Raw genomic sequence first — 26881 nt, 5'->3', positions numbered from 1 at the left:
TCCTAAAAATGGGGGTTGGAGAGCCCATACACCTTTGATTTGGCGTCACAGGCATAACAGAGTGGCTAAAAGAAACAGTCAGCTGCTCCAGTACGTAGTCCTCAGTGGCATGCCGCCCTGCTATGATGCCTGTGAACACCAACCCCCATGCACAATCTAAGACATGGTGACCACCCAGCAGTCCCCATTGGTTACCCAGCCTCTTTGCTGCTTGCCCCTTGACCTTCTGTGGATGGTATATATAGTCACTGAGGCTGTCAGAGTTCTCCTGGCAGTCAACATGAAAGGCTTAGTCTCAGTCTGCTGCTTTGTCTCCGTGCTGGCACTTGCCACGCCAGGTAATAGCTTTTAGCACTTTTATTGAACTTTTTGGTGTTTGTTTGTGCTTCTTATCAGATTTAGACATAAACACTGTTTTAGTTTTAACATTTGATCAATGCTTTATTAGAGCTGATACTCTTAACACTGGTGAAAGTTCCTGAAACTAAATTGTTTCTTTGCAGATAAATTCATCTTTGTTCTGAAGACTTTGCAATGCAGCTCAGTTGACAAAACATGCCCACTGTAGTTGCCCACCTGCCTGAAACTTGATTATCTGTTCAGTATCGAAATGGGAGAGAATTTAACAAGTGCTCAATACCAGTGTTAAACTCTATCTGTAGTTTTTGGATTTGAAATAACAGTTGACACCTGAAAGTAATGTTGGCCTTAAGAATAATGATGTATTTATAATATTGCTATTATGTGTTTCAAAAGAATGATCAAACTCACTGATGAGATGAAATGTTTGACATCTGTCAGGGGGATAGAAGTCTGATTGTGTCACTCAGTTCTTTTACCATTGGTCCGTATTAGTTTAAGGACATATTACATCCTTTTAATGTAACATCCTCCATCTCTGTGCACAGGATGAATCATGTTAGGGGGCTCATCTTTATACAGTTTTGATTAATGCACACTTGGTCATTTTTAATTTGTTTTTTACATTTTTTAATGGGTCCACATGTCTCTTTAAAATTAGAGGGCAGGGCTGAAAGTCTCTGACTCAGGCAGAGCGTATTTTAATATGGCCATGGCTCACGCACCGCCATTGTGTGTCAGCTGCTCTGAGGCATGGCACCAGCTGATGGAAAGACCTAGAGCTAGCAGACTAGAGAAAAAAAACAATACATTTTGACCAAGTTCTTAATTGCTTGTCTTTTTTAAAGTATAATGTATATGCTTTCAAGGTCTTATATCTTATTAGATATCTTTTTTAAATCAAATATAAGACAAAGATTTCAGGCTGAAGAAGTACGTTAAGTGCTTTGCACTGACTCTAATTTTTTATAATGTTTCTTGTGGATGATACTCTGCTAATCAGCCATGTTCCTGAGGAGTCTGTTTGTTCACTCTATGCCAAAGCAGTTTGTACTGCTTGCTTTTAAACTAAGCTGCAGATGAGTTTTTTCAATTGATTCTGGCCATAGGCACTACCCTTGTTCTGCCCTTGGGTTCCTCGCAGACCAGGCGCAGGCCTTCATATCCCAGGCTCCCATCAGGTGTCTAAGATTGGAAAGTGTCCTGTAACTGGACACTATTCACTATAGATCTCCATCCTCTCACCCCCTTTCTCTGCACCCCCCTCCCCCCCCCCCCCCTCTTCTCTTTTACCTCTTGCTGCCCCTCCTCTCCTTCTCTGCACCAACCCCCACCCCCCAACCATTTGACACACAACACAGCTGCTGTCACCCTGCACTGTCACAATCACAATTTATCCTCAGCGGCTGCCCATATAGGGACATGCCTTATTTCTGCAGGAGGGACATAAATGCCAGCCTTGTCCATTAACATGTATGCTGCTTGTCATTGCCAAACTTTGTTACACTTTTTCTGGCACATTGCTTTCACATAAGTGATTTATTAATCGGGGGCTACACTAGTGTATTTTTGCTGCTTTGAAACTCCTAGTTTATCCAATGGTCAATGTAAACAGGAATTCATGGTTTGAATTAAGTACACAATAAAAAATACTGAAATTTGTAGTGCTATGAAATCTACAGCAGGAACTGAAGAAGCTCAGGTGGAAACATTTTTTTTGCCTGAGAAAGGGCTTAACATTCTTCAGCATGTAACCGTAATGATACCCATTTTGTATTGTATATAGTGTGCCACACACATTGTATTAGCAATGTGTTGACCATTTTTGGATTTGTTGTGGTTTTTGTGCAATCCTTTGTAAAGTTCTTCTGAAGAGAGGTCATTGATTAGGAATGTAATTAAGGGGTGTTATTGTGCCAAAAATTTGGTCCAGTTTTGTAGCCGTTTGGGACAGACCAGAGGCTGAGGTATGCTGCTACTCCAATTTAATTTGAAGTATATCACTGATTAATTAAAAAAGAAACATAGGCATGAGGGAATTCTAACCTATTGTTTATTACTGTCTTAATTTGTCTAATTGTTGACTTGGGTCATTGACTCATTTTGCCCACTACCAAAACTTGATATAGGGAGTTATTTAGCACAAGGTCTCTCTTAGTTTTTTTGTAACAAGTGACTAGCCTTATATCTTCAAGGTCATCTGTTGAGGCACTCTAGAATTCATGCATGATGTTAATTTAATCTATCCCTATGACCCCATCTTCTGATATTCTTGCAGAGTCTGAACCCTGAAACCCCTTTGAGCTTTTTTCAGCTATGATCCTGTTAGAGGAAATCAAATCCACTGTCACATTAGGCCCCTTGCTCTGTCTCTGTCATTGGGCATCAGTACTTTTAGCCTTACAGTAGGGTTCAAAATGCATAATGTAAGTCCTTTTAAATGGCTTTAAATTTCAATTTTAAATTACTGTCAAGTAACTTCAGAACTTTGGTCTCCCAGCATATTGAGTATATTTTTATTCTTATTCACAATATTTTGTTTCCATATATGTAGAAACACATATGAGTGGGATCAGTTCATGTAGTTGTTTGTGTAAATCTAAGGGTGAGATCATATGAGTATTTTCACACACTGGCTATTTATACATAGAAGACTGTTCCCCGGTGTATATTTGGATAATGGAACTATATGCCAGTGTGTTTAAAAACAGTGAGCTATTAGGGCTTACTGATCAGGGCTGAGTCCTAGTTGGCAATGACTTTTTTAAAGTAAAATTGCCCGTTCTTTTGAGTGTTGCCACAAAAGAATGGTTCCCTTAAGAACATTTAAAGGCATGAGATTTGAGATGGGAAGAACCTTTTTAAAAAGCATGCTTTGTGCAAGGTAGTTCTTACATGCTCATAAATATTTACTATAACTATCATGGCTAACTATCATCATAACTATCTTTTTTTTTGATAATGTTAGAGAACAGTAGTATATTCATTTGTATTATGTTACAACATACTATAAAAATGGAACACTTTTTGGAAAACTTGTTTTGCAAGTCCAGATTGATCTGATACTACCAGGGTTCACTAATGCAGATGAGCAAAAGAACCCGAAACGGTAGTGAAGTTAAAAGTTTAAGTCAAAATGTGTCTCTTTGCTCCCTGTAATATAGTACTTGTGATCCTACTGAAGCTTTTCTCTCACAGAAATCCCTTGGCCCACTGTAAAGGTTGTGTACACCTGCCTTTATCTAGTGGCAAATCCTCTGGGTTCAAGGAGGACTCAGGACCCACATCCCTAATCATGTTAACAGTAATTGAATTTGTCTCTTGAGTGCAGTAAGCAGAATATGATCTAAGGGATTTATATATTCACTCAAAGGAACATAGTTATGAGCAAATTAAACTGTATCACACAACACTGTTTTATTACAGTGTGTGGTAAAGAAAATTACATAGAAAAAAATGATATACTCTATAATCATTGCTTTGACTTCCTTTGTGAAGGTGAGGTAAGTGTTAGGACAGATTCAAGTCACAGCTCTTTTCTGTCTCTTAGCAGTGTGGCATTTGTTTGGCTGTGTGGAAGAATTATTCATGCATTGCAAGTATGCCCTGTATTTCACAATGTACAGGTATGAAGACAGAACAGCAGCTTAATCCCTCTCAAACTGGTAGTAGTGTTGTTGGAAATTCTACAGTCGAAAAAGGCTACTGCAACAAAGTCATTTGAAGCTGTAGTTGGACATCTTATTTGCTTTAATTAAATGCTAGCATAAAGAAAGCTTCTAAACAGGTTGCACAACGAGGAATGAGTTGCACTCTGGTCATAGCTGGCATGATATGCAGATTAAGCAAAGGGTGACAACAAAGTTTTTCTTGTTTCTGTCACTGGAGCATCAATGTGTATTTGACCAATAAGCCAGGGACTACAGCGCTATTTAGACATACCAACAAGATGAGCTGTTGAAATGGCCGTGTTTTTTCCAAAGCCTACTGGGTTGCTAGGCGACTAGCTCATCAAATGTCCATGGTCCCAGCAACAGATGTGAGAGACTGTCTCTATTTTATGTTTGAGACCTACTAGATGGATATTATGAGTTGGAGGGATGAGAGATATGCTCATACATTTGCTCCATTGATATCTGTCATTTTATGTCATTGAAAAACTGAATTTTTATGTTTAAATTTAGCTGCTATTTCTGTGCTATGATTATGATTAATCTGAAGCAGACTTGTTTCAAGAGACTAAGACGGGTATCTGATACTATGGAAGCATTATTTCTTGTGAGTGAGCATGAATACAATGGTACACTTCATTCAGAAAATGTATGAATACATTCTAACTTATAATGATCATATTTTGGGGAAACTAAATTTTTAATGTTTGAATGGTGTTAAATAGGGGCTAGAATAAACATCTACAGGCTGTGGCACATGGGAGCAAAGTCTTAACCAGACACATCTATCATGTTTTGAAAAAGCAAATATTTTTATTATTAAGCAAGTGCTTACAAAATAGTGCTTGCATGGAACAAAATTCCATTTTTATGAGTGTATAGAACTGCTGCAACACCACTACATGGTAAAAGAAAAAATGTCAACTTTGCATTTCTTTCCAACTGATAACTTTTTCTACAGCTTCTGAAAAAGAGATGACCATTTAGAATGATCGTTGTAACTAACAGGATTTATAAATGTGGTTCAAATAAATATATTTCCAAAGATAAAATACACTTTTTTATGACCCCCTTTTTATGACCCCTCACCATATCTAGAGTTTACTAGAAGGACAAATAGAAACAGGCTAAATGATCTAAACTACAGCACTGTAAAAAAGTAAAAAAGGAATGATGGTCTATGGCATCTAAGTTAAATAAATAAATATTCTTGATTCCTGAATATAATCAAGTGGCTAAATCCTACTGAAGTCTCCATTGTGGATTGACTCTTCAACCTTTAAATATCAAGACCTCTTAATAAAAAAGTACCATAGAGGCATGTTTAAGGCTCATCAAATATTTAATACTACACTGGCAGTATTTAGAATCTTCCTGATTTGATTAAAGCAGAATTTGACTTAATGCAAGTCATCTGCTTTGTATATATTTTTAAGAGCCTGGAGAGTATATAGTCAGTAAACTAGTTTCAAAAATATATAATGTACAAAATGTAAATACAAACAGTATGCAGTGATATACAAATCACTTACACCCTATATCAAATTGAAAATAGTACAAAGACAACATATGCACAGTTGAAACTGAATATATATGCACACACACACACACACACACACACACACACACACACACACACACACATATATATATATATATATATATATAATTTGATGCCAGCAACACAGAAAAACACAAAAAAGTTGGGATGGGGCAACAAAGCACTGGTAAATTTGTGTAATACTGAAAAAAGACCTGGTGGTTAATAGGCAACAGGTCGTAACATGATTCAGTATAAAATAGCTTCCCAGAGTGGCTGAGTCTTTCAGAAGCAAAGATGATAAGGGGTTCACCACTCTGTGAAAAACAATGCAGGCAAATAATGCAACAATAAAAGAATCAAATTTCTCAATGTAAAACAGCAAAGAAAGTGGGTGTTTTGTAATCATATATATATATATATATATATAAGTCGACACTGCATTAAAAACAGACATGATTTTGCTGAAATCACTGCATGGGCTCAGGAACACTTCCGAAAACCACTGCAACATTCACTAATGTAAGGTAAAAATCCATGCAAAAAAGAAACCATATATAAACATCCAGATCCAGAAATGCTGCCACCTTCTTTTGGCCCAAGCTCATTTCAGATGGACTGAGTTGATGTGGAAAAGTGTCTTATATTCTGACAAATCAAAATTTGAAATTCTTTTTGGAAATCATGGGCAGTGTGTTCTCAGGGTTGAAGACCACACAAGTCATCAGTGCATAGTCCAAAAGCCAGTTTTTGTGTTGGTAAGGGGTCATGGGTGACTTGCACATGTGTAAAGGTACAATTAATGCTGAATGATATATATAGGTTTTGGCAATATATGCTGCCCCTACAGATATTTTTTCAGGGAAGGTCTTGCTTATTTCAGCAAGATAATGATAAACCACATGCTGCATGGATTACATTTACAGCATTTAGCAGCGCTCTGGATAAGAGGGACTTACAAAAAGTGCTTTGTCTATCTAGAGAAAATAATTACAGTAGCATGGTTTAGTGGTAAAAGAGTCTGGGTGCTAAAGTGCAGTCCAGACTGGTCACCCAGTGAAAACATTTGCCACGTAATGAAACAAAAAACAATAATGTGAAAACATTATTATTTTCAAAACAACAGCAATTGGTTTTATTTTCTAAACAACAGCAATTGGTCTTCTCGCTTCCCAAACACTTAGAGAGTGTTGTGCAAAGAAGAGGCGTTGCAACATAACAAATTCAAAATAGGCAGATATTTTTTAAAAAACAGTAAAATGATACACATTTTGTGAAATATGTAAATCAAATGCTTCTAACTTTGTCGCATTGTTTAGAATCACAGAGTGGGGGGAAAAAAGCATTTATAGTATGCTATCTGAATTTGTAGGCTTTGCAGTTTCTCTCTTGGCAACAGTATGCATTCTGAATTATGTAAACAAAGAGAATCTTCAGCTGAAGATTTTCCAGTTCTGCAATATTGCAAATATGATTAAAGATGTTATATTGGCAAACTGAAAGCACAGACAAAATACTGTTTGGGATATAAAAAAGGCCAAGCCAGGGTTTCCTCAAATTTCCGTTTATCCCATTTGGACATCCATATTAGTATTTGAAACTTTGAATACAATGTAGTTTGTTAAGAAGTATGACTAGTTGTTATTCTCTTAAAATTATCAGATTACACCTAGCATATTTATTCTGTTTAGTCTGTTTATTCTGTTAATACTGATTCTCTCTTGACAATCCACACTGACCATCCTGCGGTCTAGAGCAAAATTTAATCTGTGCTGATAAAAGGGGCCCTACAATTCTTTAGTCACAGAACTAAAACACCAAACAGTGGGAAACAATATTTTTATATATAATATACAAACACCACATGATATTGTCAAATATTATATCTATATGTAGTAAACAACACTGACTAAATGATGAAGCAAGTAAACACGTCAGTCTGTTGTGGAATGTACTGTTATGTTCTAATCATGCTGCCTCAACCTACAGAATCTTGAGCTTGATTTTCAGTGTGTGCATTTAGGTCTACACTTTTGTCACTTGACTGCAGTTTTTGTGGTTTACAACAAACATTTGTGTCCTGAAAGGCAAAGATTTGTTTTGGCAGTGTATATCTTGATTTTACCTCCCAACATCAAGAGAAGTATGTATGAATGCAAGGTTATAATTTTGGGATAAAGTTGGTAGGATGCCTTCTGTGTTTACGTAAGTATTTTGTACAAGGTAGGGAAATGTAACCGGAGACCAACATGACCACAAAGACCACATAACTACATTCCTCCAAGGAATGGAAGTGAGAATTGGAAAGACAGGTCAGATACCCCCATTTATTTAGATCTGCCTATTATGCCACAATGAAACTTGATTCCAGACGCACTATAAAGTGACCATACATGTTAACAGGCACATACAAACATTCTTAACAGGCTGATAAGTTACCATTTCTGGGTATATTTAGGCCCAATCCCATTTCTTTTTTTTCACCCTTGTTTTCGAGTGTAACCATCCCCCTTGAAACTGAGTTACAAGGGGTAGTGGTTGAAATCTTGCCCCTATGAAATGGCACAATCCTTCAAGAACTGGATACGTCATCAGTTGTCATCAGTGACTTTTATGTAAACAGACGAGACAAGGTTTTCCGGCCATTTCCAACATGCTGCCTCTAGCTGTGGTGATCTCACTTGTGTGTCATGTGACAGGACAGGTGAATCATATTTAAACTAATCAGGACATGTTTTCCTGCTGTGTCTCCATACTATAGCAATAATGGTATATCACACTGACATTTGCCATTTATCTGAAGGAGACTAAAAAGCATGGGTGCTCGTGATTCATTCACAACTTCAGTTTTACGCATCAATCAATCAAACGAGTCACAGAATAAAAAAGAGCACAAACAAAAAACTACATTACTTCATTAACAGCTACTAGCACTGCTCTGTAGGTGACCCTGCCAGTCTGCAGTGACAGCAGAGGAGGGTAAAGTTCAGCTCATCACTGCTTAAATACACTTGGGGCATCATACGCCTTCAAAGAGGAGGCAATTATTTATTATCGTCACCAAGAATTCTTCGGTGATATGAAACTGATCTTAGCTTTTTAATCGCCAGCTTCATGATCAAATTTTCCCATTCCACCTTAAATCGTGCAGCAGTTATGTTCTGGTACCCGAGGTTGCTGTACCATTTAAGGTGGAACGAAAAATTCGCTAGGTAGCGACCAAGACATTTGTGTATTACTGGCGTACTGGAAATTACCATAAAACACTATTACAATGGTTCTTACAATAAAACTTTTTTAACAGAGAAATACTTACATTTATGTGTCTCTTTGGCCGTTTATGCAGCCATCTTTCCGATTATTCGCATAGCATTCTAGGAATTTTTTTTTCGTGACAATCCATTTGTAGTGAGCCTCTGAAAAAGCTCAGTTTGAAGGGCCAAATAGCCCTAACACTTCACCCTACCCCTCCACCTCAACAACAATCGGGAAAACCCTACCCCTAGACGTGAACGCACAAAACGGAGGGGTAGGGCTAAGTGTTGGGGGCAAGGGGTGAATTGGGATTGGGTCTTAGAGTTGGGGGGGTAGGATGCTATTATCCTCAATCACTGTACAGCCAGGAGATCTGAGAGAGGAGCTGCACCAGAGGCTTTGGGTCTGTTATGAAACTGGGGACTCCCCCACATTAATATGTCCAATGCAACCATGGCTACTTCAAATCATGCCATCGCTTGGTTTATTTTTGATTCGGAAGGACTATAAAAAGTCCCGATCAAAGCCAAGGCAACTGTGTTCCATTATTATCCAATTTGAAAACAGCTTAGAGATTCTTTTGCCACATTGTGTGAGAGACAATGGTATGTCCTCCACAAATGTGCAATATTAGTTGAAAGGCACAAAAGACAGTTTTCACCAGATGCTGGGCATGCATGGTATTAAATAAAAATAATTTGGAGTAAGTAAATTATGGCCTGTAGAATTGAAGATTTCCTTTGTGTTACATGCCGTGGGATTTGGCATAAAGCACGAAACCGAAAAAAGAGATATGTTGTTAAAAACATTGTGGAAACATTCTCTTTACAATTCTTTTGGCTGAGACATACGTGTGTATTCCTTGCAGAGGAAGAAGAGGTTCTAGACTCCATTCTGAGAGACAGATCTCACATTGAGGAGACATTAAGACTGGCAGCAGAAGAGAGCTCAGGTGACTATGCAGGTGAGTAAAAGACGTGCCTGTGTTAGAAGAAGCCTTTAGGTTAAATATTGTGTAAATAATGCTTATGAGCAGGTCAGAATCCTTCAGGTGTAGAATGATAATATGTTTTAGAACTGTGTTCATTGAGAAGGGTTTGAGGAACAACAACACAATCACGGCAAATAAGAAACACTGCATTATGCATATTATCTAAGTTCTAATTTCATCTCCAGATTCTCTTTTTATAGCTTGTATGTATCTTCCTTTATTCCATATCCATACCTTTCTTGAATTCCTGTTTTTTTTTTTGTTTTTTGTTTTTAACAATAAAATGCTTGCTTTCTTTTATATATTTTTTTGTTTTCCAGCTGCTCTACTGAGACTGAGAAAGATCTATCACAATTCCATCAGGCCAATGGAACATGCTTACAAATACAATGAGCTCAGACAACATGAAATCTCAGGTATTTCACTTGCTAAGGATCTGGCTTCATCATATGTTAAACTGATACCTCACATCTCTTTCATCTACACATCCACAACATAACAAGTGATTATGTCTTTTCCCACTAACCCTTGAGGCATTCAACAAAGGTCAGCTTTTCAGTCCAATACTAAGATAAAGCTTGCCCCCTGGTGGTTCAGCATGGCAGCTAACTCTTTACACTCACCACAATAATACAGCCTAATCCAGTATGATGAAGATAATGTATTAAAATTAAACTTTGATAACCCTGACACAGTTGTAGAGTTGGGCAGAATACTTTGAAAGAGTAGCAATGGCTGAATACTAGATATACTGACCTAAATGTATTTAGCAATATATTCTGTTACAAAACATAAAAGGTTACATACACAGAGCACAATTTAAATATATTTTGATAAAACATGCAGGAAAAAACTGACTCAGAATTCACCATGTCACTGGTTGGCAGATTTCTTCATGGAATTATTTTTTAATATATTTAATGGAACATTTGCTTCTTTATTCAAATGAGTTAAATCCCCTGAGCAAGACTTCTACCTGTCTCTTCAAAAGTGGGACAGTTTTTGATACATGCACCTGTAGACTTTTGTGTTTTGTGAGTTGCCATAATCCTCCTAAAGGTGAATGTGAAAATTGTACTGCAAATAGATTTTATTTAGATAACACAGAAAACAGTTAGCCACCATTGTTTACAATAATATATATCTATAATGTATATCTCACAGTAACATTTAAATTAGATCTAAAAAGTAATAATCTGATAAAAGTTATGTCAATAAAGCACAGTGCACATTGATGCAGTAAGTATTGATAGTGCATGTGTGTGTGTGTGTGTGTGTATGTATATATATATATATATATATATATATATATATATATATAAAACATGTACACTCACCGGCCACTTTATTAGGTACACTTGCTAGTAAAAGGTTGGACCCCCTTTTGCCTACAGAACTGCCTTAATTCTTCATGGTTTACTTTCAACAAGGTGTTGGAAACATTCCTCAGAGATTTTGGTCCATATTGACATGATGGCATCACGCAGTTGCTGCAGATTTGTCAGCTGCACATCTATGATGCGAATCTCTCCCAAAGGCGCGTTATTGGACTGAGATCTGGTGACTGAGGAGGCCATTGGAGTACAGTGAACTCATTGTCATGTTCAAGAAACCAGTTTGAGATGATATGATTTGTGACACGGTGCATTATCCTGCTGAAAGTAGCCATCAGAAGATGGGTACACTGTGGACATAAAGGGATGGACATGGTCAGCAACAATACTCAGGTAGGCTGCGGCATTTATACAATGCTCAATTGGTACTAAGGGGCCCAAAGTGTGCCAAGAAAATATCCCCCACACCATTACACCACCACCATCAGCCTGAACCGTTGATACAACGCAGGATGGATCCATGCTTTCATGTTGTTTACCCCAAATTCTCACCCTACCATCTGAATGTCGTCAGACCAGGCAACATTTTTCCAATCTTCTATTGTCCAATTTCGGTGAGCCCGTGCGAATTGTAGTCTCAGTTTCCTGTTCTTAGCTGACGGGAGTGGCACCCAGTGTCACGATTGGCTCCTCCCACTACTCCATGTGCTTTTTTGTTTACTTTTTATCATCCATGTGCTTCTTTGGTTTCCTCCCGGTTCTGCCCCTTGTTTCTTGTCTCCACCCTTGAATGTTTCCACCTGTTTTCCACCTGGAGGTGGAATATATCTTGTGAACCCTCGTTTGCCCTCTTGTATTTAAGCCCTGTGTTTTCCTTAGTCTAGGGCTGGTATTTGTTTGATATGTTTGATCATGTTGGATTTATTGTATTGTATTCTCGTGGTGTTTGGTTCTTGTTTGAGGCTCTGTGTTCATTTTGTCATGTCTGTCCCTCCTGCTCTCCGTATCGGCTGTTTGAACCTGGACCGATTTGACTATGACCCTTGATTTACCCAAAATAAAACTCGCTTATCTCAGCATATGCATCCGTAACATCGTTCCCTATTGTCACACCCTGTGTGGTCTTCTGCTGCTGTAGCCCATCTTCTTCAAGGGTCGACGTGTTGTGTGTTCAGAGATAGTATTCTGCATTCCTTGGTTGTAACAAGGGGTTATTTGAGTTACTGTTGCCTTTCTATCATCTTGAATCCAGTCTGCCCATACTCCTCTGACCTCTCACATCAACAAGGTATTTCGTCCACACAACTGCCACTCCCTGGATATTTTCTCTTTTTCAAACCATTCTCTGTAACCCCTAAAGATGGTTGTGCATGAAAATCCCAGTAGATCAGCAGTTTCTGAAATACTCAGACCAGCCCGTCTGGCACCAACAACCACGCTGCGTTCAAAGTCACTTAAATCACCTTTCTTCCCCATTCTGATGCTCGGTCTGCACTTCAGCAAGTTGTCTTGATCACCTCTACATGCCTAAATGCACTGAGTTGCAGCCATGTGATTGGCTATCTAATAAAATGGCTGGTGTGTGTGTGTGTGTGTGTGTGTGTGTGTGTATATATATATATATATATATATATATACAGTGGGGGAAAAAGTATTTAGTCAGTCACCAATTGTGCAAAAAATTCAGAAAATCACATTGTCAGATTTTTAAAGAATTTATTTGCAAATAATGGTGGAAAATAAGTATTTGGTCACCTACAAACAAGCAAGATTTCTGGCTGTCACAGACCTGTAACTTCTTCTTTAAGAGGCTTCTTTGTCCTCCACTCATTACCTGTAATAATGGCACCTGTTTGACCTTGTTATCTGTATAAAAGACACCTGCCCACAACCTCAAACAGTCACACTCCAAGCTCCACTATGGTGAAGACCAAAGAGCTGTCAAAGGACACCAGAAACAAGATTGTAGACCTGCACCAGGCTGGGAAGACTGAATCTGCAATAGGCAAGCAGCTTGGTGTGAAGAAATCTACTGTGGGAGCAATAATCAGAATCATCATATGGTCAGATGAAACCAAAGTAGAACTGTTGGGTACAAACACAACTCGTCGTGTTTGGAGGAGAGTGAATGCTGAGTTGCATCCAAAGAACACCATACCAACTGTGAAGCATGGGGGTGGCAATATCATGCTTTGGGGCTGTTTCTCTGCAAAGGGACCAGGATGACTGGTCCGTGTACATGAAAGAATGAATGGGGCCATGAATTGTGAGATTTTGAGTGCAAACCTCCTTCCATCGGCAAGGGCATTGAAGATAAAACGTGGCTGGGACTTTCAGCATGACAATGATACCAAGCACACTGACAGGGCAACAAAGGAGAGGCTTCGTAAGAAGCATTTCAAGGTCCTGGAGTGGCCTAGCCAGTCTTCAGATCTCAACCCCATAGAAAACCTTTGGAGTCCGTGTTGCCCGCTGACGAAAACATCACTGCTCTAGAGGAGATCTGCATGGAGGAATGGGCCAACATACCAGCAGCGGTGTGTGCCAACCTTGTAAAGACTTACAGAAAATGTTTGACCTCTGTCATTGCCAACAAAGAATATATAACAAAGTATTGAGATGAACTTTTGTTATTGACCAAATACTTATTTTCCACCATTATTTGCAAATAAATTCTTTAAAAATCAGACAATGTGATTTTCTCAAATTTTTTGTTTCTTTTCTCAGTTGAGGTCTACCTATGATGTCAATTACAGGCCTCTCTCATCTTTTTAAGAACTTGCACAATTGGTGACTGACTGAATACTTTTTTTCCCCACTGTATCTATCTATCTATCTATCTATCTATCTATCTATCTATCTATCTATCTATCTATATATATATATATATATATATATATATATATATATATATATATATATTATTTCAAAGTAATTGTATTCTGAAAACTGCCTCTTTTAAAATGTCACATTTATTTATTCTGAATACGTATTCTGAATACTTGTATTCTGTTACATCCCATACTTTCACATCCCATACTTTTGAGTACTGCTATAGGATTGATTGTTTAATGCATATATATATGTGGGCAGCACTTTACAGATTGGTAATAAGAAGGTAATATTATGGTAGTATCGTGGTAATGAGTTGTATTTATCCATAAATTAAATGTCGATAGTTGTTATGAATTAATAAAATGCTAATTGTAGTGGTAACAAGTCAGGAAAAACGTGGTAACAATTTATACTTACCGAAATATTACTTGCATACTTTCCAGTTCATAATGAATAATAAGCTGGTGTTTGTAGTGATAACAAATTTGTAATAAGATGGTAAAATAAAGGCAACAAGTTGTACTGAAAAATGACAATTTATGGATAAATACAACTCATTACCACGATACTACCATAATATTACCCTCTTATTACCGATCTGTAAAGTGCTGCCCACACACACACATATATATATATATATATATATATATATATATATATATATATATATATATATATATATGTATGTATATATATATATATATATATATATATATATATATATATATATATATATATATATATACAGTCCTCCTTCCTGCTCCATAGGAAAAGTGTCCTTCTGTCTTTCCTTCTTTCTTTCTTTTTTTCTCTATTTCTTCCTTCTCTGGCTCTTTCTTTCCCTCACTTTTCCTCATTCTCCTATTCATCTTCATTCTGTTTTCACTGCACCTGACTGTTCCTGTCTTGCCCTATCTCTCCTTGCTCCATTGCTCACGCCCACTTCACTAAACAGCCTATCCTGGACGAACCCTTGGGGATTCAGCCACAGGTGGGTATGATGGGGCACTTCACTGCATGGCTCCTGCCTGAGCATCTGACCCCCTGCAGCATATTGCTAGCTAGCAACAAGAAGCAAGCCATGGTTGCAACAATTCAACCTGGACGAATGCTATAGTGATTTCATGCCATGCTGATTATCCCTCTGGGGCCATCTAAATTGTGCTCAGTGGCATTTGAACATTCATCCAACAATGCAAATATTTGCATTATGCATTCTAAGGGTCATATACATACATTTTATGTATTTTTTAGAAATCATGTTGCCAGTCATGTTAAAAAATTTTGCTATTTTATATATGGTGTATAGTTAAAATCATTTTTGTCACTTGAGGATGTAAGTTGAAATTTAACTAGCCATCTCATTGAACTACACAATAATTAACCTTGTACAGTATATATACAACTCCAATATACAGTATATATATATATATAGTTGATATACAACTCCAATTCCAGTGAAGTTGGGACATTGTGTAAAACATAAATAAAAACAGAATACGATGATTTACAAATCCTTTTCAACCTATATTCAATTGAATACACTACAAAGACAAGATATTTATGTTCAAACGGATAAACATTATTGTTTTTTTAAAATATTCACTCATTTTGAATTTGATGCCTGCAACACGTTCCAAAGAAGTTGGTACAGGGGCAACAAAAGACTGGGAAAGTTGAGGAATGCTCAAAAAATACCTGTTTGGAACATTCCACAGGTGAACATGTCATGATTGTGTATAAAGGAAGCATTTCTGAAAGGCTCACTTTATGAACAACTGCATGAGCAAATAGTCCAACAGTTTAAGAACATTTCTCAACGTGCAATTGCAAGGAATTTAGGGATTTCATCATCTACAGTCCATAATATCATCAAAAGTTTCAGAGAATCTGGAGAAATCTCTGCAAGTAAGCGGCAAGGCAGAAAACATTAAATGTGACCTTCGATCCCTCAGGCGGCACTGCATTAAAGACCGACATCATTCTGTAACAAATATTATCACATGGGCTCAGGAAAACTTCAGAAAACACAGTTCGTCGCTCCATCTACAAGTGCAAGTTAAAACTCTGCCATGCAAAGCGAAAGCCATATATCAACAACACCCAGAAACGCCGCTGGCTTCTGTGGGCCCGAGCTCATCTGAGATGGACTGACGCAAAGTGGAAAAGTATCCTGTGGTTTGACGAGTCCACATTGCAAATTGTTTTTGGAAATCATGGACGTCGTGTCCTCCGGGCCAAAGAGGAAAAGGACTGTCCAGATTGTTATCAGTGCAAAGTTCAAAAGCCAGCATCTCTGATGGTATGGGGGTGTGTCAGTGCCCATGGCATGGGTAACTTGCACATCTGTGAAGGCACCATTAATGCTGAAAGGTACATACAGGTTTTGGAGCAAACATATGCTGCCATCCAAGCAACGTCTTTTTCAGGGACGTCCTGCTTTCAGCAAGACAATGCCAAGTCACATTCTGCACGTCTTACAACAGCATGGCTTCGTAGTAAATGAGTGGGGGTACTAGACTGGCCTGCCTGCAGTCCAGACCTGTCTCCCATTCAAAATGTGTGGCACATTATGAAGCGCAAAATACGACAACGGAGACCCCGGACTGTTGATCAACTGAAGTTGTACATCAAGCAAGAATGGGAAAGAATTCCACCTACAAAGCTTCAACAGTTACTGTCCTCAGTTCCCAAATGCTTATTGAGTGTTGTTAAAAGGAAAGGTAACACAGTGGTAAATGTTCTTTAGAACATGTTTCAGGCATCAAATTCAAAATGAGTGAATATTTGCAAAAAACAATAAAGTTTATCCATTTGAACATTAAATATGTTCAATATGAACATATTTAAATATGAACATAAATATTGTATTTGTAGTGTATTCAATTGAATATAGGTTGAAAAGGATTTGCAAATCATTGTATTCTGTTTTTATTTATGTTTTACACAACGTCCCAACTTCATTGGAATTGAAGTTGTATTATCTAATAGACAGACATGCTACTTTAAAAAACTTTATACATCCTTCCTTTAAAAAAAGGAAGATATTGATATATTTTTATAGCATAATTTTCTTTACCCCAAATATTAAACTGCACATTAAAAACAAGATTTTTTTCTGTATACTGAAGCCAATAAGACATGTGATAAGTTTGGGTTCCTGTTCTCTGGGACTGATCTGAGTAATGGTTTTGATGGACTGTATGGCCAGATTGTGTAGTATTAATGTGACAAGTAGCAGGTTATTGCAAAGAAGCTGTTGTTTTCTCTGTGCTGAGTAACTCTAATTGCTCTTAAGCTGTTATATTGTACAAACTTCCTCTCAGAGACTAGAACTGCTTTTCTGATTTCATTCCACGTTCCACAAGGAATACTTTATAGATTAATGAATGAAAGCCAGTAAGGGGCCAGTTAACATCAGGATGGCAATGTTGGCTGTATTTATAGTAAGTGTACTTATAGTTTATAAGTATTCTAGTAAGATTTATGATCTTATTTCAGCCTTTTGTGTCCTTGACTTTCCAATGCATAATACTTTTTTATCATTTGACAAGCAAAACATTATCTGACGCCTAGCTAAACCTAATAGTCCCCCAGCATTATGATAATACAATCTCACTGAGCCCATGTTTATTTTGTCTGTTATTGTATTATGTTGCATTTGCTTCATGTGAGTTTAATGTGCTTGAAAGTGTTAGCTGAGGCAAGTGGCACATTTTCTGTGTGCTTTTAGTCTTGTAACAGAGGCTGCTGTGGATGGTTCAGAGTTTAAATTAATTCCATATAAATTCCAGTTATTTAGTGGTTGAGCATGGCAGGGAACATTTAAGACACTTACTCCGAAAGATGTATGGCAGTGCATGAAGATATGTATGTTCCCTGAAGCCTTGTGTTTTGTACTGCTTGCTTTGCTTGCTCTATATCATTTGTCTTGTGAGAGCAATTAGTATGTTGGCTCATGTTTTGGCATTGATGACCTCTTGTTCTTGTTTTAGTAAACACCAGGATATGGCAAATTTCTGAAAGACAATCCCCATCACATTTGTAAGCAGTGGATTTAAGATGTTGAGCTGTTCTATGTGTTCATTTCATTCTCCACCTTTATATTTTTCAGATGGAGAGATTACCTCCAAACCCATGGTGCTATTCCTTGGCCCTTGGAGTGTAGGCAAGTCCTCCATGATCAACTATTTACTGGGACTTCAGGACACTCCTTACCAACTATACACAGGTTAATTTCAGTCCACACATATATAGCCCTGTTTTATATTTATCCTCTGATGTTTCCACCTATCTGTCATTATCATTACCTTCAAATTAACTTTCTTGCAGGAGCCGAGCCCACTACATCTGAGTTTACTGTAATCATGCATGGTGAGAAGATCCGGTCTGTGGAAGGTATTGTAATGGCTGCTGACAGCTCTCGCTCCTTCTCACCACTGGAGAAGTTTGGCCAGAACTTTCTGGAGAAGTTAATTGGCATTGAGATGCCTCACAAGCTCTTGGAGCGTGTTACCTTTGTGGACACTCCTGGAATCATTGAGAACCGCAAGCAGCAGGAGAGAGGTACAATGAAAAAACAAGGGTCAGAAATATTTTCCATGAGTTTATATAGTTGTATGAAAACGTGTCAAATCCTCTGGTCAAATTAAAATTTTTCTTGAGTATCTAAGTGAACATAAGATAATGCATCAGGATACAAACTTATATATGATATTTTCTGTCAATTTTAATGGCCAATGTCTATGTATTTGCTAAATTGAACATACTGTGAAAAAATAAACATTCAATTTACAAATATTACAAAAAATGCTAGAACATTTGCACAGTCAGAATTTGATGTCTTTTTCTGCAATATTTTAATATCAGCAAAAATAGATACATTTAAATGTTCAGAGGTGTAGACAATTATTTATTTTCACTTAGAAAATTAACAAAATGTTATTTGAGCATAGGCTTTAAAATTTTTGTATACAACTCTATGCCTAATAAAAGACTTGATAGACTAAATGATTTATGCAACAACAACCATATTATTATTATTATTATTATTGTTGTTGTTGTTGTTGTTGTGTATGAATAATTGTAATTAGCAGTCAAATAAAAAAATGTAAGACAAAAAGAAAATGGCTGCAGATTTACAATCCAATCAAGCAAATTATTCCTGCCTTAACCAGATACTTGTTTAATCATGTGGTCTCAGTCATCAAAAAATCAAATAATTACACCAATATGGGCTGGAATAGAAACCTAGTAGAATTAAACATCAGCGTCTTAGTATTCTGCAGTGTCAGGTAAAGGTAAGTCATCTCACTGATATTATCAATATGTGATAATATGTTAAAACTTAGATCAGAATCAAAAATAATTCTGGTGTCTACCAGAGAGCGATGGGTTCCCCTGTTGAGTCATGGTTTCTCCAAAGGTTTTTCTTCCTCCTGCGCTTGGGAAGTTTTTCCCTGCCACTGTTGCTCCTGGATCCAGATTTTTTGTAAAGCTGCTTTGTGACAACACCTGTTGCAAACAGTGCCACAAAAATAAACTTTGACTTGACTGGCCTAGGTTCTTCAGAAATCTGTAAATCGACAATTCTTACTTTACTTATTGGTTTCTCTCTTTCTGCATTTAATTACTTTCAGAAAATAATGATTCATCCAGTTTATACTGTACTAGCCAATCACAAGCACTGGTATGATCTAGCATTAATTTTGAATAATAATAAATATATTCACCAATGACCATTGTTCTTATAATGATAAACATTCCACCAACCTTCTTTATCTTCACAGGCTATCCATTTAATGATGTGTGTCAGTGGTTCATTGACCGTGCAGACCTGATCTTTGTGGTATTCGACCCCACCAAGCTGGATGTTGGCCTTGAGCTTGAGATGCTTTTCAGGCAACTGAAAGGTCGGGAGTCCCAGATCCGCATTATCCTGAACAAGGCAGACAGCCTGGCCACCCAGGATCTCATGCGGGTGTATGGTGCCCTGTTCTGGAGTTTGGCACCTCTTATTAATGTTACAGAACCCCCACGGGTGTATGTCAGCTCCTTCTGGCCCTACGACTATGCCCCTAACACCAGTCGTGAACTTTTCAAACGTGAAGAGGTTTCCCTCCTAGAAGACCTGAACCAAGTGATTGAGAACCGCCTGGAAAACAAAATCGCCTTCATTCGTCAGCATGGCATCCGTGTGCGCATCCATGGCCTCCTTGTAGACCGTTACGTGCAGACATTCAAGGAGAAGATGAGTTTCTTCAGTGACCCTGAGTTAGTGTTCAAGGAAATCATCGATGACCCAGACAAATTCTACATTTTCAAGTCTATTCTGGCAAAGACCAATGTTAGCAAGTTTGACTTGCCCAACCGTGATGCATACCGTGACTTCTTTGGTATTAACCCAGTGACCAGTTTCAAGCAGCTCTCTGCCCAGTGTTCATACATGGGTGGCTGCCTGTTGGATAAGATTGAGAAGGCCATTACAGAAGATCTGCCTGGCCTTCTTAGCAGCATCAACTCCAGTAAGAACCCAATTTTGTCCTCCTGTGAGGCTACCGGCTGTGGGGAGAAGCCCAAGAATCGCTACAGACGAAACTGAGGTTAAGGTGTATAGAAGAGAGCAAGAAAAGTGGCAGTGGAGTGACAAACATATCCCGTGCCAGACACAGTCCATCTCAGAGGAGATTCAGCACAGAAGAAGAATTTTTTTGGTTTATTTTTAAGTGGTGAGGTGGGGTGGTGTCTTTGAGAAAACAGGACTTTGGAAATTCTAGAGAAATCACAAAGCAAGAGAAAATAAGTTTACCAAAATAAAACTCTCCACCTAGTTTTTGTGAACTGTATGCAGTTTGGAGGGAAAGGTGTACAAATGGAAGAAATATAGCTGACACACATAAAAGAAAAAAATCCTGGGACTGGCATATTCAGTATAAGCTGCCTTCAATGTGAATAAAATTGAAAAAAAAAATACAAATAAATAGCTGTCACAGTCGTGTTTTATAAAAAAAATAGGTTGTAGTTTTGTAAACAATGTGTTTATGAAAAGAAAATTAGTAGGTCAGCTCATGACTTTTTTTTTCTTTCATAGGTGTGAATTTAGTCACTTTCACAAAAAAATAGACTTGTGTCTTGCTGCTGTAAGATTTGTCTCAGTAAAACAAAACAAGAAAAAACCTTTTCACTGAGAATGCATGTTAGGCTAGATTTAACTGATATTAACAGAGGATATCACATTCTCATTTTCTGTTTGTTCTCTTTATAAACACTTTCAGGATAAAGTATATGTATTCAAAGTTCTGTTTTCATGTGTTTCCAGGTCTTCTGTAATTCTCACTGAAGGCCATTTTATTAGGACTTCTTTGTTTTCTGTGTTTTTTGTGCCTACTTGATGAGAAACCTCTGCTTTGGCTTAGATGTAATGTTAGTGATATGTTAAATTAGCTTTAGAGTATTATTTGCCCAAGTATTTTAGCAGTAAGGAAGTGGGAAGTGAATAAACAGTACAATATTGACAGCAATAAAAGTGTTTACTATCATAACACTGTCTGTTCATTCAGCATGAGGTCTTCACAGTAAAGAGACAGTTTGCACGAGTGGTCTTGTTATATTTTTACACAATTATAGGTGGGGGCGATGGAAGATGCAGGTGAAAGCTGATAATACTGGTTAATATTCTTTGTCTCTATCTGCTGACGCAAGATGAGGTAATCAAAACAGAAGACATTTCTGAGGTGTGCAAAAGTGACCACACTTCAAAGATTACAGAATGATAAATATCTTTTTATTTAAACAATATATGATAAATCATGCTTAATATGACCAAGGGCATCAGTGTAAAAATGATTTTGATTTCTTGGTTTAATGTAATAACGACACAATTCAATTCATAGCATGGCTTTTTTGTTAGTATACTCACAGTATCGCTAGCAATACATGCCAAATTACAGGTTCTCCTCCTTCTCCTGTGTCAATTAAACTGGGTATCCAGTGATCCACTCTTTAAAAATCATGCAATTTTCTGTACATCCATTCCAAATTATCTGTTGAAGATTTTTGAAATAATATCTCCCAGGACTTAACTATAATGACAGCTAAAAAAGTTGCAGTTGCAATCATTCCTATATTTAGCACTGCAAAAAAGTATACCTGGGTAGAGAATTAGAAACATAGGAGCCCACTAAACTAAAATAATCACATATACTCATACATGCCACACACCCCATATAGAGTTATCTTTGAAGTTTCAGATTGCCTTTGTTATCTGAAGAGTGTAAAGAACAACTCTGGTAGCTGCATTGCAGTAACATCCAATATTTACTGCTATGTGTGTGTTGCATGAGAAGCGTTGTTAAAGAAAGCTGCCTCAAGTAATTACACAACAAGTGTGTTAGCTCTGCCTAGTACTGAAACTGTTGGGTAAGTGAGTTGCCTATATAACCTGGAGGTTAATCTTTGTGTGTCTTTGAGTACATCATTCATTAAGTAGCACTCTGCTGTGAAGCTTTCTACAGGATTTTGGAATGTTTCTGTGGAAATTTTTGTCCATTCATCCAGAAGAGCTTTTATGAGCCCTTACCAAAAAGTATACTTAAAGTCTTTATTAAGTAAACTCAAGTAAAGTTATTATTAATGTACTAGTACAAGTACTAATGTACTTGCAAGTGTACTATTTCAGTACTTCTTCAGACTAATTTGGCCCACTTTATAGTTAATATAAGTATACTTTGAAGTATACCACAAGTAAATTTATATTTATGGTGGGTAGCGCTGTCGCCTCACAGCGAGGAGGGCCTGGGTTCGATTCCCCAACCGGGCGACCAGGGTCCTCTCTGTGTGGAGTTTGCATGTTCTCCCCGTGTCTGCGTGGGTTTCCTCTGGGTTCTCTGGTTTCCTCCCTCAGTCCAAAGACATGCAGTCAGGCCAATTGGACATGTTACATTGCCCCTAGGTGTGAGTGACTGTCTGTGTCTGTCTGTCTGCCCTGCGATGGACTGGCGACCTGTCCAGGGTGTATCCTACCTTCCGCCTGAAGACTGCTGGGATAGGCTCCAGCACCCCGCGACCCTGACGGAGAAGCGGCTTGGAAAATGGATGGATGGATGGATGTGTATATATATATATATATATATATATATATATATATTACCATGTGTCTTTGGAGGGAGAGCATGCAATCTCCCTGGTCACCTGGCTAGGGAATTTAACCCAGGCCCTTCTTGCTGTGAAGCAACAGTGCTGCCAATTGTTGCTACTGCCAACAAAATGCTACTCTGTTGCATAAGACAATGTAACTTTCTACTTATTTATACTTTTCTTAAGTACATCTCAAACTAAAGGATTAAGTGCAAGTATAGGCTGAATGTAAGTACAAATGTAAGTATACTTCAGTATAATTTTGTTTAGTATATCTCTGATAAGTACATAAAAGTATACTAAAAATACTTTTCTAGTTTTTTTTTGTTTGAAAGAAGTACACTAATAGCACACTTGATTAAACATTTTTTTTTTTTGTAAGGGAAGTCTGACATTAATATGGGATAAAAGGGGCCTGCTTTATAATCTCCACTCTAGTTTATCCTAAAGATGTTTGATGGGGTGAGGTCAGGGCTCTGTATAGGCAAGTGACGCTCTCCCACACCAAATTCACCCAACCATGCTTCTATGGACCTTGCTTTGTGCACTGGGGCACAGTCATTCAGGAACAAAGAAGGGCCTTCCACAAACTGTCGCTTCTTTGCTGGAAACAATTGGAACATTTGTCCAAAATGTCTTGGTATGCTGAAGCATTAAGAATTCCCTTCGCTGGAACTAAGGGGCCCAAGCCAACCCCTGAAAAACAACTTCATAGCATTATCACACCACCACCGAACTTTACAGTTGGGACAATGCAGTCAAGCAGGTACTGTTCTCCTGACATTCACCAAACCCAGACTTGTCCATCAGACTGCCAGATAGAGAAGCTTGATTTGACACCCACTCCCCCAAACACTTGGCATTGTACATTTCAATCTTAGGCTTGTGTGTAGCACAAGTTCTTTTGCTGATGTTGCTTCCAGAGGCATTTTGGAACTGATTGTGCAAGTTCTACTTAGAAAGATGAGAAAGCTCTGTAATTTTCATCATAGGTACACTTCAACTATGAGAGACAATATGAGAAAAAAAATCCAGGAAATCACACCGTAGGATTTTTAAAGAATTTATTTGTAAATTATGGTGGAAAATAAGTATTTGGTCAATGACAAAAGTTCAACTCAATACTTTGTAACATAACCTTTGTTGGCAATGACAGAGGTCAAATGTTTCCTGCAAGTCTTCACCAGGTTTGCACACACTGTAGCTGGTATTTTGGCCCATTCCTCCTGCAGATCTCCTCTAGAACAGTGATGTTTTGGGGCTGTCGCTGGGCAACATGGACTTTCAACTCCCTCCACAAATTTTCTATGGGGTTGAGGTCTGGAGACTAGGCTAGGCCACTCCAGGACCTTGAAATGCTTTTTATGGAGCCACTCCTTCATTGCCCGAGCGGTGTGTTTGGGATCATTGTCATGCTGGAAGACCCAGCCACATTCCATATTCAATGCTCTCACTGATGGAAGGAGGTTTTGGCTTAAAATCTCACGATATAGGGCCCTGTTCATTCTTCCCTTAACACAAATCAGTCGTCCTGTCCCCTTTGCAGAAAAACAGCCCCAAAGCATGATATTTCCACCTCCATGCTTCACAGTAGGTTTGGTGTTCTTGGGATGCAACTCAGCATTCTTCATCCTCCAAAAACGACTCCAAACGACGTTTGATTCCAGCTTTTTGATCTGCCATGACAGTTTTCGTTCAAATTTTGTTTTAAACGTATAAGGTTGTGTTTTTGGTAGAAGGTTGCCTGTTTTTGTAGATACTGTGATCTTATTGTGTTTGTATAAACTTCAGATTCTTATAGTATCTTTTTCTTTTAAAGATGGATTAATTAATTAATGTCTGACAAGTCAACATGGTAACAGTAACAGAGGCGTTCTTCACAGTGTGATAAAGGAAAGGTGATTGATACTTGATTAAAAATCATATTGTGAATAATTTGCCAGGAAGCAGCAAAAAAAAAGAGCCTAGTCTTTGCACAAACCCAATATTTACGAGACTAATAGAATTCACTTAAGAGTATCTTGCCACACCAAAGGGTCTGCCACCTGTTGATGTAGATTTCACTTTGCTCAAAAGGTTCTGATCAGTTTGTGAATTAAAAACAGCAAAGCATACTACATTATGATATTTACAGAATCTTTCTGTTTACATACCTTCAAAAAGTATAAATTTGAAAATGTGTGTGCTTCTATGCATTTAAAAAGGTGTTGGCTCATCTGAACTTTCATTGCAATTTATATACACTCATATTCCTCTAAAGTTGTCCTATTGATGCCCTAAGCCCTAATATTAAACCCTAGTGATACATTCATCAGCAGTTGTGTGGTAGGTCGCACACCGTACGCATCTTTAACTAGCTTAGCTAAACAATATTTATGGACATGGATTAAGCCTAGTCACTTAAGTCAAATCAAGTCAAAGTTTGTTCATACCTTGCTTTTTAAAACAGGTGTTTTCACAAAGTAGCTTTACAGAAAATCTGGGTCCAAGTCCACATAAGTAAACCAAGGGCACCTGTGGTGAGGAAACATTCCCTTAGAGCAAGGGGAAGAGGGTCAACAACAGACAGTGAAACAATAAGACAACAAAGGCAATATGAATAGAAAATAAGAGTTTACAATTAATATAAAATGTTGAATATATACATTTTTACCATGAATGCTCTATGTCAATGTACCTCTAGATCTGCACTAAGTGAAAAAGCCTTGACTAAACAGGTAGTTTTTAGCCTTAACTTAAAAATGGTCCCATACACTGACTATTATATACACAGGTTATTCCAAATTGTGTTCCAAATTGTGTACTGGACACTCGGGTAAAGAGAGGAGCTGAGCTGTCAACTGATCACCACCTGGTGGTGAGTTGGATCAGGTGGTGGGGGAAGATGCCGGTCAGACCAGGCAAACCCAAACGTATAGTGAGGGTTTGCTGGGAACGTCTGGCAGAAGAACCTGTCAGATTGATCTTCAACTCACACCTCCGTCAGAACTTTGACCAGATATCGGGGGAGGTGGGGGACATTAGGTGTGATAATTTATAATAAGAAATAACTTCACTCAGGTACTGAGGGGTGAGGCCGTTTAGAGCTTTATACATCCGTAGCAGAATGATGTATGTGGGCAACCAATGTAGTGTTGATCAAACTGGACTGATATGGTCAAACATTCTAGTTCTTTTAAGGATTCAGCATTCTGGCTGCAGCATTCTGGACTAAATGAAGCTTGTTACAGCTTTCGCTAGAACATTAAAAAAGCAGGGCATTACAGTAAGCCAGCCTGAAGGTAATAAAGGCATGAGATATCTTATTTACATCCTACAGAGACAGTGCATTTCTTAACTTCCTTAAGATGAAGGACAGCTATTTTAGTATTAATGATTATATGCACATTGACAGATAGGGTGGGCCATTTATATGGATACACCCAAATAAAATGGGAATGGTTGATGATATTAACTTCCTGTTTGTGGCACATTAGTATATGGGAAGGGGAAAACTTTTCAAGATGGGTGGTGACCATGGCGGCCATTTTGAAGTCGGCCATTTTGGATCCAACTTTAGTTTTTTTTCAATGGGAAGAGGGTCATGTGACACATCAAACTTATTGAGAATTTCACAAGAAAAACAATGTGTGCTTGGTTTTAACGTAACTTTATTCTTTCATGAGTTATTTACAAGTTTCTGACCACTTATAAAATGTGTTCAAAGTGCTGCCCATTGTGTTGGATTGTCAATGCAACCCTCTTCTCCCACTCTTCACAC

The 26881-nt window shown here is 37.9% G+C and overlaps 1 protein-coding gene across 2 annotated transcripts; it reads left to right on the top strand.

Moving 5' to 3' along the window:
- The first annotated feature begins 266 nt into the window (after nt 1–266).
- On the top strand, nt 267–21527 carry srl (sarcalumenin). Of its 2 annotated transcripts, XM_017717026.1 has the most exons (7): nt 267–338; nt 9695–9790; nt 10138–10233; nt 14942–14977; nt 18101–18217; nt 18319–18552; nt 19776–21527. In XM_017717026.1, exons 1-7 carry the CDS (start codon nt 281–283, stop codon nt 20585–20587), a joined length of 1449 nt encoding a protein of 482 aa, XP_017572515.1. In that variant the 5' UTR covers nt 267–280; the 3' UTR covers nt 20588–21527. The 2 variants fall into 2 exon arrangements, with proteins under 2 accessions (XP_017572515.1, XP_017572517.1); XM_017717028.1 differs by lacking the exon at nt 14942–14977.
- The last annotated feature ends 5354 nt before the right edge of the window (nt 21528–26881 follow it).

This window comes from Pygocentrus nattereri, chromosome 14, assembly GCF_015220715.1.
Source record: "Pygocentrus nattereri isolate fPygNat1 chromosome 14, fPygNat1.pri, whole genome shotgun sequence".
In the NCBI taxonomy this organism is placed as follows: Eukaryota; Metazoa; Chordata; class Actinopteri; order Characiformes; family Serrasalmidae; genus Pygocentrus; species Pygocentrus nattereri.
Note: the sequence above shows the minus strand (reverse complement) of the source record. Positions and strands in the feature narration are given on the sequence as shown.